The 16,108-nt window shown below is 41.2% G+C and overlaps 1 protein-coding gene across 1 annotated transcript; it reads right to left on the bottom strand.

Moving 5' to 3' along the window:
- Positions 1–206: 206 nt before the first annotated feature.
- P2RY1 (purinergic receptor P2Y1) lies at positions 207–6,986 on the bottom strand. Its single transcript, XM_020988936.2, has one exon. The coding sequence runs from the start codon at positions 5,869–5,871 to the stop codon at positions 4,777–4,779; it is 1,095 nt and encodes a 364-aa protein (XP_020844595.1). The 5' UTR covers positions 5,872–6,986; the 3' UTR covers positions 207–4,776.
- Positions 6,987–16,108: the final 9,122 nt, after the last annotated feature.

Raw genomic sequence — 16,108 nt, 5'->3', positions numbered from 1 at the left:
TACAAACACTATTTTCAGAAGTTATCACAAACACCTGGTATGCAAATGATATGATGCCCTATAGAAAATGGAGAACCTGTAATTCATGACATTTACGCATGACTGAGAGTCTTTTTTTCTCTAGCCTGATGGTTTTTAGATGAACCTGGAAAAAAATTCTCAAATACCAAGTAAAACTCTTTCCAAAAGCAAATCAAATGGCACGATTCATCACAAATAAACCTGGTTTAATCAACAATATTACATCACAGATAATATAAAAATAAACATTTTCACAGGAGCACTGAAATACACCAATCCAAATGCACATAACATTAAACATGGAACTCATGCACTTTCCCTTCATGATAACTGGCAATGCTATATATTATAAAGTAATAACAGAAATTCAAAGTTGTAACAGAATTCAGCAGCCATGTCATGCAATTTTCACTCTGGAAAGTGCTTACATCTAAAATGAAGGCTCAAGCGGGGCAATTGAACATAGATGCATAAGAGGAACAGAAGATTGCATCTGTTGTGAAGATACTTAAGCTGTGAGAAACATTATGTCTGAGAAGAGTACCAAGTGCAGGCTATTTGACTAGATGAAGAAATAGAGAGCAGAAGCCATCTAAGGCAAAATGTGAATAGAGTTAATTGGAGCAGCAGGGGACTATAGCAGCTGCATTCTCCTATCTTTTTCCCCATTTTCCCAAATCTCTCTTTAAACTCCGAGGCTGCATCTATAATGCCTCTCCACCAGTTTTGTTAAAGCACAACGATTTGGTTCTGCTTTGAATATAGGTCAACCCTGTTGCATTTTAAAAATAGTGGTCACCAATGGATTTCATGCATTTCTTTACAATGGTTGTATAAATTTTACTTCAAAACCTCACAAAATATATACCCTATAGACCCAGTAAAACTAAAATCTTTTCTGTTTGCTGTATGATCCTATATTCACTTGACACAAAATTGACTTTTGATATATAAAATCAGAAATCCAATTTTAAAAGGCGAGCATGCGAATACATTATTATGGAAAATTTCACATCGAGCTTCACAAAGTGGACTTTTAGAGATTATCATAATTTCACAAAAAGAATGATAGAAAGAGAATTCAGTACTTCAAGATACTGATGTTTGAAAAGCAAAGAGATATATGAAGTTTCTATTCATATTTTCACCATGCCTCATATATTATAGATTCCAAATACAGCAATCTGTTATGCCGAGGATATACATTTTAATAAATAAAATTCACATCAGTGTTCTGGATCAAAAAAGAAAATGCTCTTCCAGGGAAAGTTTTCAATCCTATCTGTACAATTAATGGACTGCAGTTGCTTTATCAATAAATAATCTGGTAATTGTCTTTAAGGTGACCAGACAGTTTAAGCTTTGTGACATAATGGATGAGTCAGATTTGACAACTAGTATCAAACTTTCAGCCTTTACTGTTGGTGCAATTCCAGCCCTCATTATTAATGAAATCCTTTGTAGCCAAAGACAGTTTAGTATCCTACAGGAGGAAAGTTAGTAGTTTCAACAGATTTCCTGGGCATATTTCCACATCACAGTTGAAATCCAAATAGGAATGCTAAACCAGTGCCTGAAATTGAGTAGTTCTGGAAAACAATAGTGGCATATTGGATGTGTTTTAGCATCTTTCAGACTCTTAAACGTTCTTGTGACAGAGGAGTTATTCCATTTCCCTTTTAACAACGAGGGGAAAGATGGGTTGTAGAATTTGAACTCACCAGGGGATTAGCTGACTGGCAAAGCAGGATTAGAATTTAGAAATCCTCACACTCCAAGTCTTCTCAATTTATTTCCCATTCAGGTCAGGGAGCAAATAGATTCGGCAAGTTTTCAGCAAGGACTACTCAGGTCCTAAGAAACATCTGGGTTCAGAACTTTACATCACTTTTGAGTACTTGAGTAAACTGATAAATTATAGTACATTAACAAATTCACTTGTCTCAACACTTACATGTTGCCACACTCAAAATTTAAGACCTTACATCATCAGGTCCCTTGAATTGTCCTTTCAGCCTTTGGGAGGTTTGTGAGGCCCTGCTGCAGCCAAAGGAATCTATCACTTCAACCTGATCCCCAGTTTATTTCAAACTGGGTGGACACAGCTCCCAGAGATCCCTGCTGGGCCATGGGGGCATTTTTGTTATTTTTGGCATGGTTTCATGATTCCTTACATGATATTATGGTCTCTTATGAGAGGTATAAAGTAGGAAACTGAAAGAAACATTCCAAATAGTAAAAGGATACTTCTATTCACCCCCCCCCCCAACTCCCATTACCATCTCCACAATACTCTGAAAGGAAGGTCTCTAGGACCTGAAATAATGCAGGGTTGATACCTTCAGTAGGATTAGGCTAGCACGGAGAGCAGCCTGATGCACAGGCCTGCACACCCTGTGATCTAAAAAGACACTAAAGGAAATGCAAGAATTGGGCTACTAGAGACACATCACTTATTGGGCCAGACATGGACCTTTTTTTTTTTGTCACTGGGATATTTAATGTTGCTACAGATAACACTAGACTTCAGTATTCACTAGGTTAAATAGACATTAAATAGTTTGTGTTTTATGTTCTGTTCTCCTGCCTTGAATTATAGGAATAATCTCTCAATTTGCAGCTGTAAGATACTTAGCAAATATCTACTGAGGTTTGAAACATCACTATGTTTATTTCCATTTCACCCATATCTGATTTGCTATGTGCATTTTGGTGACTTGTTTTCCCCATGTAAAACTAGAAATAGATGATGACAGATGACACATGGAAGAGTTTGACAAACCTTCAAACCAAGAGAGTCACCTTTCCTCTCTGGCGGTGAGGTGAGAGGTTTGGACTAGTTGACCTCAAAGGGTCCTCCCAGCTCTGAAAAGTTATTCAATGGCTCAAATACAGCATTGATTCACTCTGTGTCCCACATGTTTACCTCTAGATCCAACCCCATGCTCCATACCCTCAAGAATACAATGACTGATGACCACATCAGCCTCTGCTTGAAATCTACGCATTAGAGAAAATTGTTCATTTTCACTCTGCAAATTAAATTTATTAAACTATCCTTGGGGGATGTGTATTCACCTCTGAGTTTGTATAATGCAGTTCAGCTGTAGTGGAAAAATATATTATAGGGCTGGGACTGAGTGGGAATTCAAAACGTGTTAAAACACAGAATGAGCATTATTAGAGAAGTCTGAAACATTTGACACGTTAATGCCCAGAGGAAACCTGTAATACAAATGTCACCCTTCCCCACTAGCCATCTCTTTAAAGTGAAGTAGTTAAAAAAAAGAGTATTTCTATGATTAATCATTTAACTTGCTTTGCCATACTATCAAGGGATATCCTCAAGTATTTAAATACAATATTTTCTCTCCCATTTTAAAAAATGAGGACCAGTGAGGCCAGATCATGCTCTGTCATTCTATAAACGGAATTCACAAAATTTTAAGATAGTCTATAATTTATGCCTTTTTACCTACTGTTCCAGATGTTTCAGGATAATATACAAAGGTCCCTTTTACCAGCACTTTTGTTACAGCCCTATATGACAATAATTAAGTTTTAGTCTCATGGCTTCATTTCTTTTTTTTTTTAATATCTGAAGCTTGCAGATTTTGGAAGGCTGCCAATCACTCTCAAACACTAACTGTGCCCAGATCCACTTTGCCTTAACTTGTGCATTCAACTTCAGTCAGTTTGCTCTGTAAATCATCAGTTCAGAGCAGCTTTTTTTTTTTAATGTTTTTGCAGATGTGGATACGTATTCATCCAGGAAAACAAACCCCCTACAGCATTAAACAGCAACATTGCCAATAAACAGCATGTTTACTTAAGGAGATTTCAAACATCCCAAGACCTTAAGCTTTCATATGAAACAAAACCTATGTGCTATCATTATTTAAATCTGGTACTTTATACAATGACAATTAATACAGATTTCCACCATCAAACATTTAGCACCCAAAATATAATGAAGTTTTCCTGAAAATTAGATTTAGAAAATCATCACCTTTCAAGATTTTCAGCTCAATGACATCTCTAGCCATCTTCCAACTGAAGACAGCCAGAAACTTACACTCATAAAAACAAAACAAAAAAAAGTCCAGGAGCCAGCTCACTTTCTACCTAAAGAATTGGAAGAATTGCTTTCTCATTTGAACTAATCCTAAATATTTGGAGGAGGTGGAGAATCAGTAGGATGCTAATGTTGATTGTAAAATATGATAATAATTATAATAATAACTACAGGTGTACAGCCTAAAGTCTAAGACAGTCCTATATCTTAGGAGAAATTATAAATGCAAAAATATTCCAAATATAAAGTGAGTGCATATATGTATATTTGAGAGTGGAGAATTTTGAAACGGCATAAATTGAATTATTTAATATTTTAATATATTTAACCTTAAGGAAGGTGACCATGATCCAATTAAAAATATCCTAAAAGGCTTTAGTACAGGGGGAAGGCGCTCTCTCTCTCTCTCTCTCTCTCTCTCTCTCTCTCTCTCTCTCTCTCTCTCTCTCTCTCTCTCTCTCTCCCTCTCTGCTTCAAAATATTCTGATCTCTAATTTCTTACATTCTTTCTAAACTCATAAAAGGATTTTTTTAAAAGTACTTGACTGCTAAGTGGTATAGTTTCCCCACCCTAGACCCTCCCTCTCAATTTTTTCTGACTCTGTTTATCATTACACCATAGGGTTTTCTTGTTTGTTTTTTAATGAGGTGTTTGGGAACCTTTTTTGCGTATGGGCAATTCATAAGCTCGTATCTCCGTTCTGCTTATACTCTGATAAAATATTGAGGGTCATATCTTCGCTTTTTGATGGCAAATTTGCCTCACTTCTTCTCGAAGCTTTCCTGGTGGCCCTTGACAGTCTTCTCCTGAAAGTGTCTCCCGCCAAGAAATAGAGGATGGGGTCGACGCAGCTGTTGAGACTAGCTAGCCCCCTAGTCACCTGGTAAGTGGCGTACACCCTGTCGTTGAAGGCACACATTCCTGGAGTCTGAAAATCCAGCCTGGCTCTCAGGTTTAACGTTTTCATCACGTGGAAGGGAAGATAAGACACTGCAAAAACAGTCAGCACGATGATCACCAGGTAAATGGACTTCCTCCGAAGGGGCGAGTTGTCCAGGTCATTGGAGATGAGCGCCTTCACGATGAGCCCGTAGCAGCCCAGGATGACCACGAAGGGGATGCAGAACATCACCACGGTGGTGCACATGCTGTAGATGAAATAGCTTCGCAGGTACTCGTCGGCGGTGGTGTCGTAGCAGGTGATGGTCTTGTTGATGCGGACGCCCGTGCCCGAGTAAAAGAGGATGGGGGCGATGCCGGCCACCACGACGGCCCACACCAGGGCGCTGATGTAGAAGGCGTTCTTCTTTTTCAGCCTCCCCAGGGACTTGAGCGGGTACACCACCCCGGTGTAGCGGTGCACGCTGATGCAGGTCAGGAAAAGGATGCTGCCGTAGAGGTTCACGTGGAAGATGAAGCGCTGCAGCTTACACATGCCGTCCCCGAAGATCCAGTCCGTCTTGTTGAGATAGTAGAAGATGAGCGCGGGCAGGGTGAGCACGTACAGGAAGTCGGCCAAGGCCAAGTTGAACATGTACACGGAGATGCCACTCCAGGGCTTCATGTGGAACACGAACATCCAGATGGCCACGCTGTTGCCCAGGAAGCCCGTGATGAAGACCAGGATGTAGACAGCGGGCAGGTAGTAGAATTGGAAGCCAGTCTTAGTGAGCGAGCACCTGGCGGCCGTGACCGTGGCGTTGCCTGAGGACCAGCCCGGGGAGGGAGGGACCTCAGTCCCGTTGGGGAGCACTGACCACAGCACGTCTGTCATGGCTGGGCCGACTCACGAGGCCAAGGGAGCAGCGGCGGCAAGAAAGAGCCAGGGAGGAGCATCTGCCCAGAGGCAGAACTGGCGCGGGGGAGCAGCGCAGGAGGAGGGCAAGGGGAGCGAGAGGGCAAGGGTGAAGGGGGCGTAGGGGGCTCGCTCGCCCTCATGGGCCGCACCGGGCTCTCCAGACGCACGGCCGCGCCTTCCCATCGGGCTCGCCCGTCCCAGACTCCTCCGCCTCGCGCCGGGCACCGGGCCAGCTGCTTCCTGGTGCTGGTGAAGGCGCGGCGGCGGCGGCGGTAGGGCCGACTGCCCAAGCGGGCGCAGCGGGCACAGCGGGGCCCCCTAGCCTGCCCTTGGCATTCGTGGGGAAGGACGCCCTGACGGCGCCGGCAGACAGTGCGCCCGCACTAGCCCGTCCCAAGCGGCCGCTCCCCGGGGCCTCGGGGGGCACGCCTCCGGGGAGCTGGCCGGCCCGGCTCCGCTGCGGCTCTGGATGCCACCGGCTGCGCGCGGCTCGGCTCCGACTGCCAGTCCCTCTCTGTCTCCGTCTCTGACGCCGCTCCGCTCCGCTCCGGCTCCGGCTGCGTCTTCCCCTCCGCCTCAGTCCCTCTCTGCTGCTCCGGCTCTTTGAGGAGCCGCTGCTTCTTTCTTTGGGGAGCTCAACTTTGTTTCTGCGCGCTTTTGCTTGCTACCTGGGACACTGCTGGGCGGCTGCGGCTTCGGGGGGGCCTGGGGCCCTCGCCCCCATCTCCCTTGGCAGCTTGGGGGGTCCAAGTGCCGCCTTGTCTTTTCTCTGCGTCCCTTGAGGGCGAAAAGGGGTAGTCCCCGTCGCTCTTCCCACGGAAGCAAAGCCGGAGTCGCTGGGCACCAGGCACCAAGCAATGGGCACTGGGCAGCAGCGCCGTAGACAGCTGAAGAGCAAGCCACGCACAGACCGAGACAGCGAGCTAGGGAACAGGGGGCGGAGTTTGGAGGCGCCCGGGGGCCAGAGTTCGCCGTGGAGCCCTAGTTAGCTCTCCTTGGGGAACTGAGGGGCGTGCCTCCTTGCCTCCCGGCCTCCTTCCCTTCCTTCTTTTCTGCCTCCTTCCCTTCCTCCTTCCCTGACTTCTTCCCTCCCCTTCTACCTCCCTCCCTCCCTCCCTCCCTCCGCGCCGAGCCCCAGCCCAGCCTCCTGGCTCTCCCTCCCCTCCGCCACCCAAGCAAGAAATGAGCAGGGAGGCGAGCGGGCTGAGAGGTTTGCCAGAGGGGGTCGTCTCTCTCAGCTCCCTCCGAGTACCCTTCCTGCTGCTCTGCGGGCAGGGATGGGGTCTCCAAAGAGGAGGTGGGGGCCTGGGGGCGCGGAGGAAGAGGCAGCTTGGCTAACCAGCCGCCGCCTGATGGTTGGGCGGCCCGGGCTCCGGCGCCTGTTCCTACAGATAGCTTGCTCCTGATTGCACAAGTCTTAAGGAACAGTCACAGGCAAAACGAATTTTGCTGACACACAGGAAACCTTTGTGACACCAGCCCAGCCTCCCCTGGCTCAGCCCAAGGGGGACACGCGATCCCCAAACCGAGACGGTCATGACAACAGCAACAGTCAAAAATGCATCAAGCTTTTATAGGGGCTAAAAATACCTCTCAGTCTGCTTTGGCATTGCCCACAGCCAAGCCCACTAGCCCTGGAGAAGTGCAGAAATCTGCAGATTCAAGAGGACGCCCAAGCTAGGACTACCCTACCCCGACCAGGCTCTGCACCGTTCTTTTCTAAGGTCTGACGATCCCGGTTTCCGAGCCGGATAGGACTTTAGACGGCTCTTTTCACCCATCTCGGCACTGGCTTTTGCCGGAAGATTCAATTCTGTTCTTAGCTATCCACGAGACAAATTTTCCTTATCACTCGGTTAACCCCTTAGTGGCCTTATACTCTGTAAAGATTTCTAAATGAATCTGATACTGAAATCACAGTTTAAATAATTGAATACCTTTCAAAATCCCAAGCTAACAAAAGAAATAAGAAAGACAAAAAGAAAGAAAGACAAAGAAAGAAAGAAAGAAAGAAAGAAAGAAAGAAAGAAAGAAAGAAAGAAAGAAAGAAAGAAAGAAAGAAAGAGCCTGTGAAGAAAATTTGTGTAAGAGCCCATGAAGGAGCAGCTGGTTTGCAAGTATCTGTGTATGAAATATTGATTTCTAGATAACCCAGGCAAATAGAGCGATTAAGGTGTGTTTTCTCTAAAGTATGACATTTATCATTTTCTTAACTTAAAGGCAAAAAAAAAAAATCACCTTGACTCAGGTTATATATCATGTGCCTTGAAAATGGGAGTATTTCATAATTAGTTCAAGGAAAAATCTGATGCCTTCTTAATAACTTTAAAGAAATATCTGATGCCATTGGTTGTATCATCGTCAGTGCTGAAACCAAGAAAAACTGAATCTGAATCTTGTATCAGAGAATTACTAGCTTTGTGACCCTGGGCAAATCACTTTACCTTGGTCTCAGTTTACTCATCTGTAAAATGACCACAGTAATATCACTCGTTTTCCAGGGTTGTTGTGAGGATAAAATCAGATAATATATGTAAAGAGCTTCCCATACCTTGAAGTCTTATATAGATATGTTAGCTATTGCCCATGTTTTCAAGATCATTTCCCCCAAAATTTCGTAGCTTCTAATTTGTTGGAGGAAGTTTAAATGGAAGAAGCGATCAGATATTGAAGTGTATGAATGAGTACATTTTTTTTTTGTGGTCCGGATCTGTAATTTCATCCCAGAAATCTCTTCTTTCTACCAGATGTAGATGGCTTTGCTGTAACTTACAGTCCTCAAGGATTGTTTGAAGGCTGGAGGGTATTGCTTGAGGGTACCCATGATCTTACTCAGTCTCTGTGTGAGAATGACTTGAATACCAGGTTTCCTGACTCCAAGGCCCACCGTCTTTCCCCTGGGCTAGGCTTCCTCCTAAATGGACACATACAGAGATATAGCTCAAGGAATTGAGAAATGTTTCTGTAATGTCTAAAATTTAAAGAAACATTTTTAAAGTTATAGAACATAAGGGATGTTTTCATTTTAAAGAATCAAAAAAGCAAACATCTGTAAGATATATGCCATAAATGTTTATTTGTGGCTATGAAATGCTCAGTGATACCCAGCATTTTTAAGAGTTCTAAAAAGAACTCATAGCTTTGCTACCACAAAGGAAGGAAAAAACCCACAAGACCCGGAGTATGATATTAGAGAGACACATATAGAAAGGAAGATATAAGCATATGGTCTTACTGCCACCAAAACACTTTTGTTATGCACTCAGCTGAAGCCTGAGAAAATGAGTTAGGAAACTAAAAGCTGCTTTTTGGATGAAATGCTTAAGCCATGCCTCCATTCCAGAACTACTGGCCTCAGTTTCTCCTGCAAAAGGAAGAGGTTGGGTGATCTACAAACTGTCTTCCAGTGCTAATATTCTAAATCTTTTACATTGACATTTTACATTTTGCCGTATTGCAATTCCAGGATAGAGAGTTCAGCAGGAACTGGAATCAATAAGAGTTTGCTCAACTATCTAAGTCCATTAAGTTATAAATGAGTTTCTGCTCTGCATTGTTCAATGAAGTTTTCAAGCTTGGCATTTCCCACACTGATAAAATTAGCGCATAAGGTTATTAGGGCTGGAGGCAAGTATAGCAAGCAGGGGACCTCACTCAGAAAGGCATAAAGATCACTTTCTAGGACTTTAATCTGTGCTCATATTTTTTTTTATTACCAGGAATTTCTCCTTCCTATGGAAGATGTGTTTATTTGGTGCGGATTTCTCTTCTCAGGGCTCAAAGGCATTGTTGGGCAATAACCCATAGGGGGCATAGTTTTCAAATCTTGTCTAGGGTACACAGATGTCTGGTCTTTCCCTACTTAGGAGACAGGGACAAAAGCAATACTCAATGTGTCCTTCAACTGTTAGTTTTTAAAATATGTTTTAAAATGCAGATCATTAAGTACTCCCAGGACATATTTTCCTGAGGCTTTGAATTGGAAACTGTGTGCAGCAATGCGCCAGAACCATCTTGATGTTATGAAGAAAGCTAGATGCCCCCAACTGCCCATATTTACCCACAAATTCAGAGTGTTAACAAAGTGGAATGATAGTTACTTTAAATTAATATTTCATTTTGAAATCTAAGAACTGTGTCCAATAAAGATTAGAGTGCTCATTCATTAATTCGTTCACTGTTTATTGAGTATCATCTAGGTACAGAACCGGTGGATAGACTTAATAAAAGAGTCTCATAAATTAACAACAATAATAATAGTAATTACATAGCACATTAAGGTTTTCAAAGTGCTTTACAATATCATCTCATTTTATCTTCATAATAGCGGAGGGAGGTTATTATCTCCATTTTACAAATGAGGAAACAGGCAGGCAGAGTTGAAGTGATGGGCCCAGGGTGACATAGTAACTGAGGCAGATTTAAACTCACATCTCTGTTTCTTGATTCTCTTCCTTAAGGTTAAATTAACCAATTATGTATCTGAAAAAAATAATAAAACCAGCCTCTATTTTTATTTGTTTGATTTTTTTTAATTTAATTTTTTTTTGATGAGGCAATGGGGGTTAAGTGACTTGCCCAGGGTCACACAGCTAGTGTCAAGCAAATGAGGCTGGAATTTGAACTTATCCACTGTGCCACCTAACTGCCCCTTGATTTTTTTTTAACTTTTAATTTTATTAATCTCTCCTTTGATTTTGTGGATTTCTGTTTTGGTGTTGGGAATTTTTCATTTGTTCTTTTCCTGTTTTTTTTTAGTTGTATGCCCAATTCATTGATCTATTCCTTCTCCTTTTAATTGATGTATGCATTTAGAAATATAAATTTTCCCATTAATACTGCTTTGGCTACATCCCACAAATTTGGTATGTCATCTTACTGTTGTCATTCTTTTCTTGATTTTCTTTCTACTTTCAAATGAGATAATGGAGTGGAAGTACCTTGGAAGCTATGAAGTACCAAAGACATATGAAAGTATATGCATCAACATATATACATACATATAGCCACATATCCTTTCATATAGTTTTGTAATTAATGTTCTTGATGTCTTTTATCTGTATAGTACAGTTATTTCTGAAAGTATGACCATCCACCCATACAATGAGCTTCTTGTGTAACAAAGACAAACATTTCAGGAAAACCAGCTGACAAAGTAACCAAGTCTGAAAGCACACACAACAGATTGCAACCATGCCAAGAAATTAAACTCAGTGTCTACTATATGCCAGACTAGGCACATGAGATAGAAAGACAAAAAAGTAAACCACCCCTGCTGTCTAGTAGCTTACATTTCACTGGGAGAAACAATATGTTCCTCTTCAGGGAAAGGAAGGAGGTGCATTTCATACTCTATTCTCTGGGGCCAAGGTTGGCTGTCAGAGTTACCCAGCATGAAGTCCATCTTAAAATTCTTTCGATTTCCGTTATTGTACTCACTGTGGGTATTGTGTCCCTGGTTCTGCTAACTTTACCCTGCATCAATTCATACAAGTCTTTTCATGTTTCTCTGAATTCCTCATATTTATTATTTTAATGGCACAACAATATTTCATTAAATCTATGTACAACAATTTCTTCAGTCTTTCCCCAGCAAAAAATTGTACCTTTTCTTTCCAGATTTTTTGCACGTATTTTAAAGATATCCAATCTTGCTACTGAACTTTTGGCCTTGCTCTAGTCTTTCTAGTCTGGTGAACAATCCCTTGCTCCTTTTATCCCTGATCTCAAAATCCCAAGTAATTTTCTATACAAACTTGGCTTAGGAAATTTGCAGATAGCTACATGGAATATCTATGTTTTGCATAAATTCCCCTGCAATTTGTTTATAGAATTGAATTTTTAAAGAGAAATAAAAGCTCTCACAAAGGCATGCTAAATCACCGGGGCAGGGGGGGCGAAGAGGGGGAAGGGAATTCCTTTAAGGTCAGTGACTCAAATCAAATCAGCTTTCTTTCGCTACTCTTTCTATACTGGCAGAGATATTTCTGCAGCATTGCAAAGGATGAGAATATATTGTCACTTTGAAACAACTGTCTACCATTGTGAAAACTGTCAACTAGGAGTTAGTGGCATGCAACACATCTAAATTCAGTTACTTTTAAATAGGCTGCTGAACTTCGAAGTTGGCAATGAGAACCCAGGGCATCAATATAGAGAAGCCCTTTTTTCCAAGCCGCAGCACTAAATTCATCCTTATCTAGGTCACTAATGTAAAATTGCTACTGAAGACAATAGTTTAAAGGAAAAGTCGACTTCCTTATGCTTTTGTGTCCTTTTTTTTTCTTGATTAAAGTCAATACCTGATGGTGTCACTAATATCTTGGGTTTGGGAAGCCAGCTCTTTGAAAGAGTTGGTAGCTATTCCCTTGCCCAATAGTTCCCAAAATGTGAGTCTGAAGATTGCTCTTAACAGGCAAGTTTTGTGGAAGCATTTCTAAATACACGTAATGCTTCTTTTATCCACTATAGAAAGTTGAGAGTGACTGACTTTCTTTATCCCAAACATTCTTCTTACCCAGTGCCAAACCACAAACACAGGCCTTTCAGAAAGAATCCTAAGCAAGCCAAAAAGAATGTCCAATGAGCCAAGTCAACTACAAGGCTGAATAATTCCATCCCTTGTCCGGAGAGGGAAAAGAAGATAAAAATTAAAGCACGTGATAGCCGCTAGTATTGAGGAATGACTCATAAAAGAAAAGAAAAAGTTAAAAAAAAGATTGTACATGAAATGTTTTAGACTAGTATGAGAAATTGCTTCATGTGAGCTTATGCTTCCAATTACAGAGTTGAGCACTCTTGGAGCCCTGAATTAGCTTTGATTTTCTTTAGCTCTCATCTCAGTCCCAGGCAACCGACATTACGGCTAACCCTTAATTAGATTGAGAATTATTTACTTCAGACATTCCATGTGATTCGTAAGGATAGTGACAAACACCTATCTTCCTCACATCCCACATGTACATGGTCTGAATCATGACTTTGCCTCACTGACCTAAAGAATCTACCATTTCTTGCATTTCCATGTTCTCTACCACTCTAAGATTGCCAAGAGTGAGATTTGTGAAATGTTTGAAAGCTGAGATGTGATTTAAAATGAGAATTCAATTCTATTCTATGAGCACTTATTAAGCAGCTGTTACATGCATGGCATGATGCTAAGCAGTGTGGATTCAAAGACAAAAAAAAAGAAATAGATCTTGTCCTCAGGAAGCTTATATTCTACTGTTGGGTGTAAATGTAATATGCACATAGATCATAAAATGCAGAGTATATATAACCATTCATTGATATTCATTCAATTGGTTAGTGTTGGAATCACCATGGAGATGTTCTTCTTCTGTAAATTCTTTATGAAGCATCCCTGATAGCCTCATTTCTATAATGTCAGTGGCTAGTGGAATTTTGGGAGCCTATGCCCTTGCCATGCTGAGAGTCAAAAACAGACCGGGTAATTATTGGTTAAGTTGAATTCCATCCTTGCCTCAGAATTGTGTAGGACACCATGCCTTTAACTGAACCATTGTGCCCAAAATCAATTCATCCTCTTCCCAGTGGGGAAGAATGAGCTAGGAAAGTTAGCCCCATTGCCAGAAATATTTGCTTTGGCTTCTGTTATTTCTAACCAATCAGCCTTTCACTTTCTCACACACATACCATGTTCTATTGTCATCTATTTCCTTCTACAGAAAATAAATCGGTAGCTGCTAATCCTCATCTAATATTTTATGTCTTGCATCATGATAGAGGGGAAATTGAATATTTTCAGAAAAGAGCAGAATAACCAAGTAGCACCTCAGGAGAGGCCCAGAGAGGAGGAGCTACAGAGTAAAGACTGTCTCACTCTTAAGGTGGGAGTCCTAAATATGGGCACATTTCTCTACCAGTTTTTCCTTAGCTGGATCAAGTAGATAAACAGGAGAAACAGTGATGGGAGAGATAAAGAAGACCACAAAAATCAATAATGTCTCCCTTAGACTAGTAGATGAGATATTTTTTGAGAACCTTTATGGGATCCAAATCTACGATTTGAAATGAGTCAGTTAGAAACTATCGCCATGGTTCTGGAAAGAGATAAGGGCCTGAATGAGGGTAGAGTTTGTGAGGGCAGAGAGAAAGGGAGTGGTGGGACAGCTTTTGGGAGAGTAAAACTGACACCACTTGGCAACGGATGAGTTTGGGGAGCATAGAGAAGAAACAGAAAATATTGACTCGAAATCTTCTGAATTTTCACAGTTAGGACATAAGTATTAAGAAAAATGTTGGGGGTTTTTGTCTTTTTAAACTAATATTCCTCTTATGATTTTGTTGATGTGCCAGAAATAAAACACTGGAAATACTTTGTCATGTGCAGTGTTGAAAATTATATTTAGCGGCACAAAAAAAAAAGATTATCTTGTTGGATCATAAATATAAATATTGGCTTTAGGAGTTATTTTCTTTCCTATTGATACATAAATATCTTCCACAAGTATATTCTTACAAAAAAAAATAGCCTCCATCACTGTGATTGAAACAGATACGAAAAAGAAAAGGATAAGAAAAGGCAGCTCTCAAAGAAAGATATCCAAGCAGTCACCAGCCATATGAAAAACGCTAGAAATCATTAATAATTAGAAAAATCAAAATGAAAACAAGACTGAGGCTCTACCTCAGTGTGATCAGATTGGCAAAGAAGACCTAAAAATGACAGTTGTTGAAAGAGCTGAAGAAAGGTAGATATACTGGTATGCCCTCAGCAGAACTCTGAATTGGTCTACCAATCTTTGGAAAGACCTTTTTCATCTGTGCCCCCATAGTCAATAAACTGTGCATACCCTTTGCCCCAGGGATACAACTATTAGTGCTATACCCCAAAGAGATGAAAGGAGGAGAAAAACAGTTTATATATACACAAGTTAGCAGCATTGTTCTTATATCAAAGAATTTGGACCAAAGAGGCACCTATTGATTGGGGAGAGGCTGAACAAATAAATCTAATGGAACATTGTTAAACCCCAATAAACGAGGAAAGAGTCCATTTTAGACAAACCATGGGAGATGTGTATGAACTGATACAGAGCACATTAAGTAGAACCAAGAGAAAAATTTATAGGATAAACAACACTGAAATGAAAAACTTCAAAAGGCTTAAGGACTTTGATCAATGTAGTGACTAGTCATTCCTCCAAAGAACTGATAAGGAAACGTCAGTTATACCAGCCATAAAGGGCTGTTGGAAATATTGAATGAATTTGGCATTATAGAAATTATGGCTAGCATTTATGTAATATTTTAAGATTTACAAAATACAAATATTTGATCCTCCCCACGACCCTGCAAAGTGTGCTATTATGATCTCCATTTAATAGATGGAGAAACCAAGGCTAGGAGAGGTTAAGTTGTTTGCCTGTAACCACACAGCAAATGACAATGTTTGTGGCAGAATTAAAAGACAGATCTTCCTGACTGCAAGGCCAGCAGTCTGTTCTCTGGACCACCTAGCTGCAAAACCAGCCTGAAGAGGGAGAGTATAGAGAATTCCAGGGCATGTTGTAGGCCTGCCAAGTGTGCAACCCCAAGAGGGAATGAAAGCATAGGAAAAAAGAACGCTTGATACTTTTTGGTAGAAATGGGTAGGGAAGAGGAAAGATGATTCCCCAGGTCACAGGGCAGATATTATCCATTTGTTTGCATTTTCATGCCTTCTACAGTCTCTGGGGGTGAGATATAGAGAAGTATATGATGATTAAGGAACACAGCATGAGATGAGTGGAAGAAGCATCAAAGGGAAAAAGTAAATATGTTATCGATGGGAAAATATGGAATTAAATAATATTTCATTGAAGTATTTAAGGAAAACTTGAAGGACCAATCTGTCCTATTTCTTTGACCTAACTCATTGTCTTTTCAGCAGTGCCTTTCCCAAATAGATGCACTGATCTACTAACTCAGTGAACTGGCCATCTAACTTTAGCAGGGACCACATTTTTTTTTTCCTGTTATGGATTATTAGGATTTAGGATTAGGATTATTAGAGATTACTCTTTTAAATTATCCTGCATCAAATTGAGGTTTGAGGAGGCTCCTGTAAAGTTCTAGTACTTAATTCAATCAGCAGTCTCCTTCCCTAGGGGAGCTTACCATCCATTGGCAATCTCTCTTCCATTTGGACATCCTAGAAGACATCTGCCATGATAGCAATGAACACTTTGCTAATCATCCATCAGGTGGT

Source organism: Phascolarctos cinereus, unplaced genomic scaffold (genome assembly GCF_003287225.1).
Source record: "Phascolarctos cinereus isolate Bilbo 61053 unplaced genomic scaffold, phaCin_HiC Scaffold_7;HRSCAF=346, whole genome shotgun sequence".
In the NCBI taxonomy this organism is placed as follows: domain Eukaryota; kingdom Metazoa; phylum Chordata; class Mammalia; order Diprotodontia; family Phascolarctidae; genus Phascolarctos; species Phascolarctos cinereus.
This window is presented reverse-complemented; position numbering and strand designations above follow the sequence as displayed.

Bases quoted from the DNA above. Each gene is read 5' to 3' on its own strand.
- P2RY1 (XM_020988936.2), bottom strand. From the start codon at position 5,871: ATGACAGACGTGCTGTGGTCAGTGCTCCCCAACGGGACTGAGGTCCCT.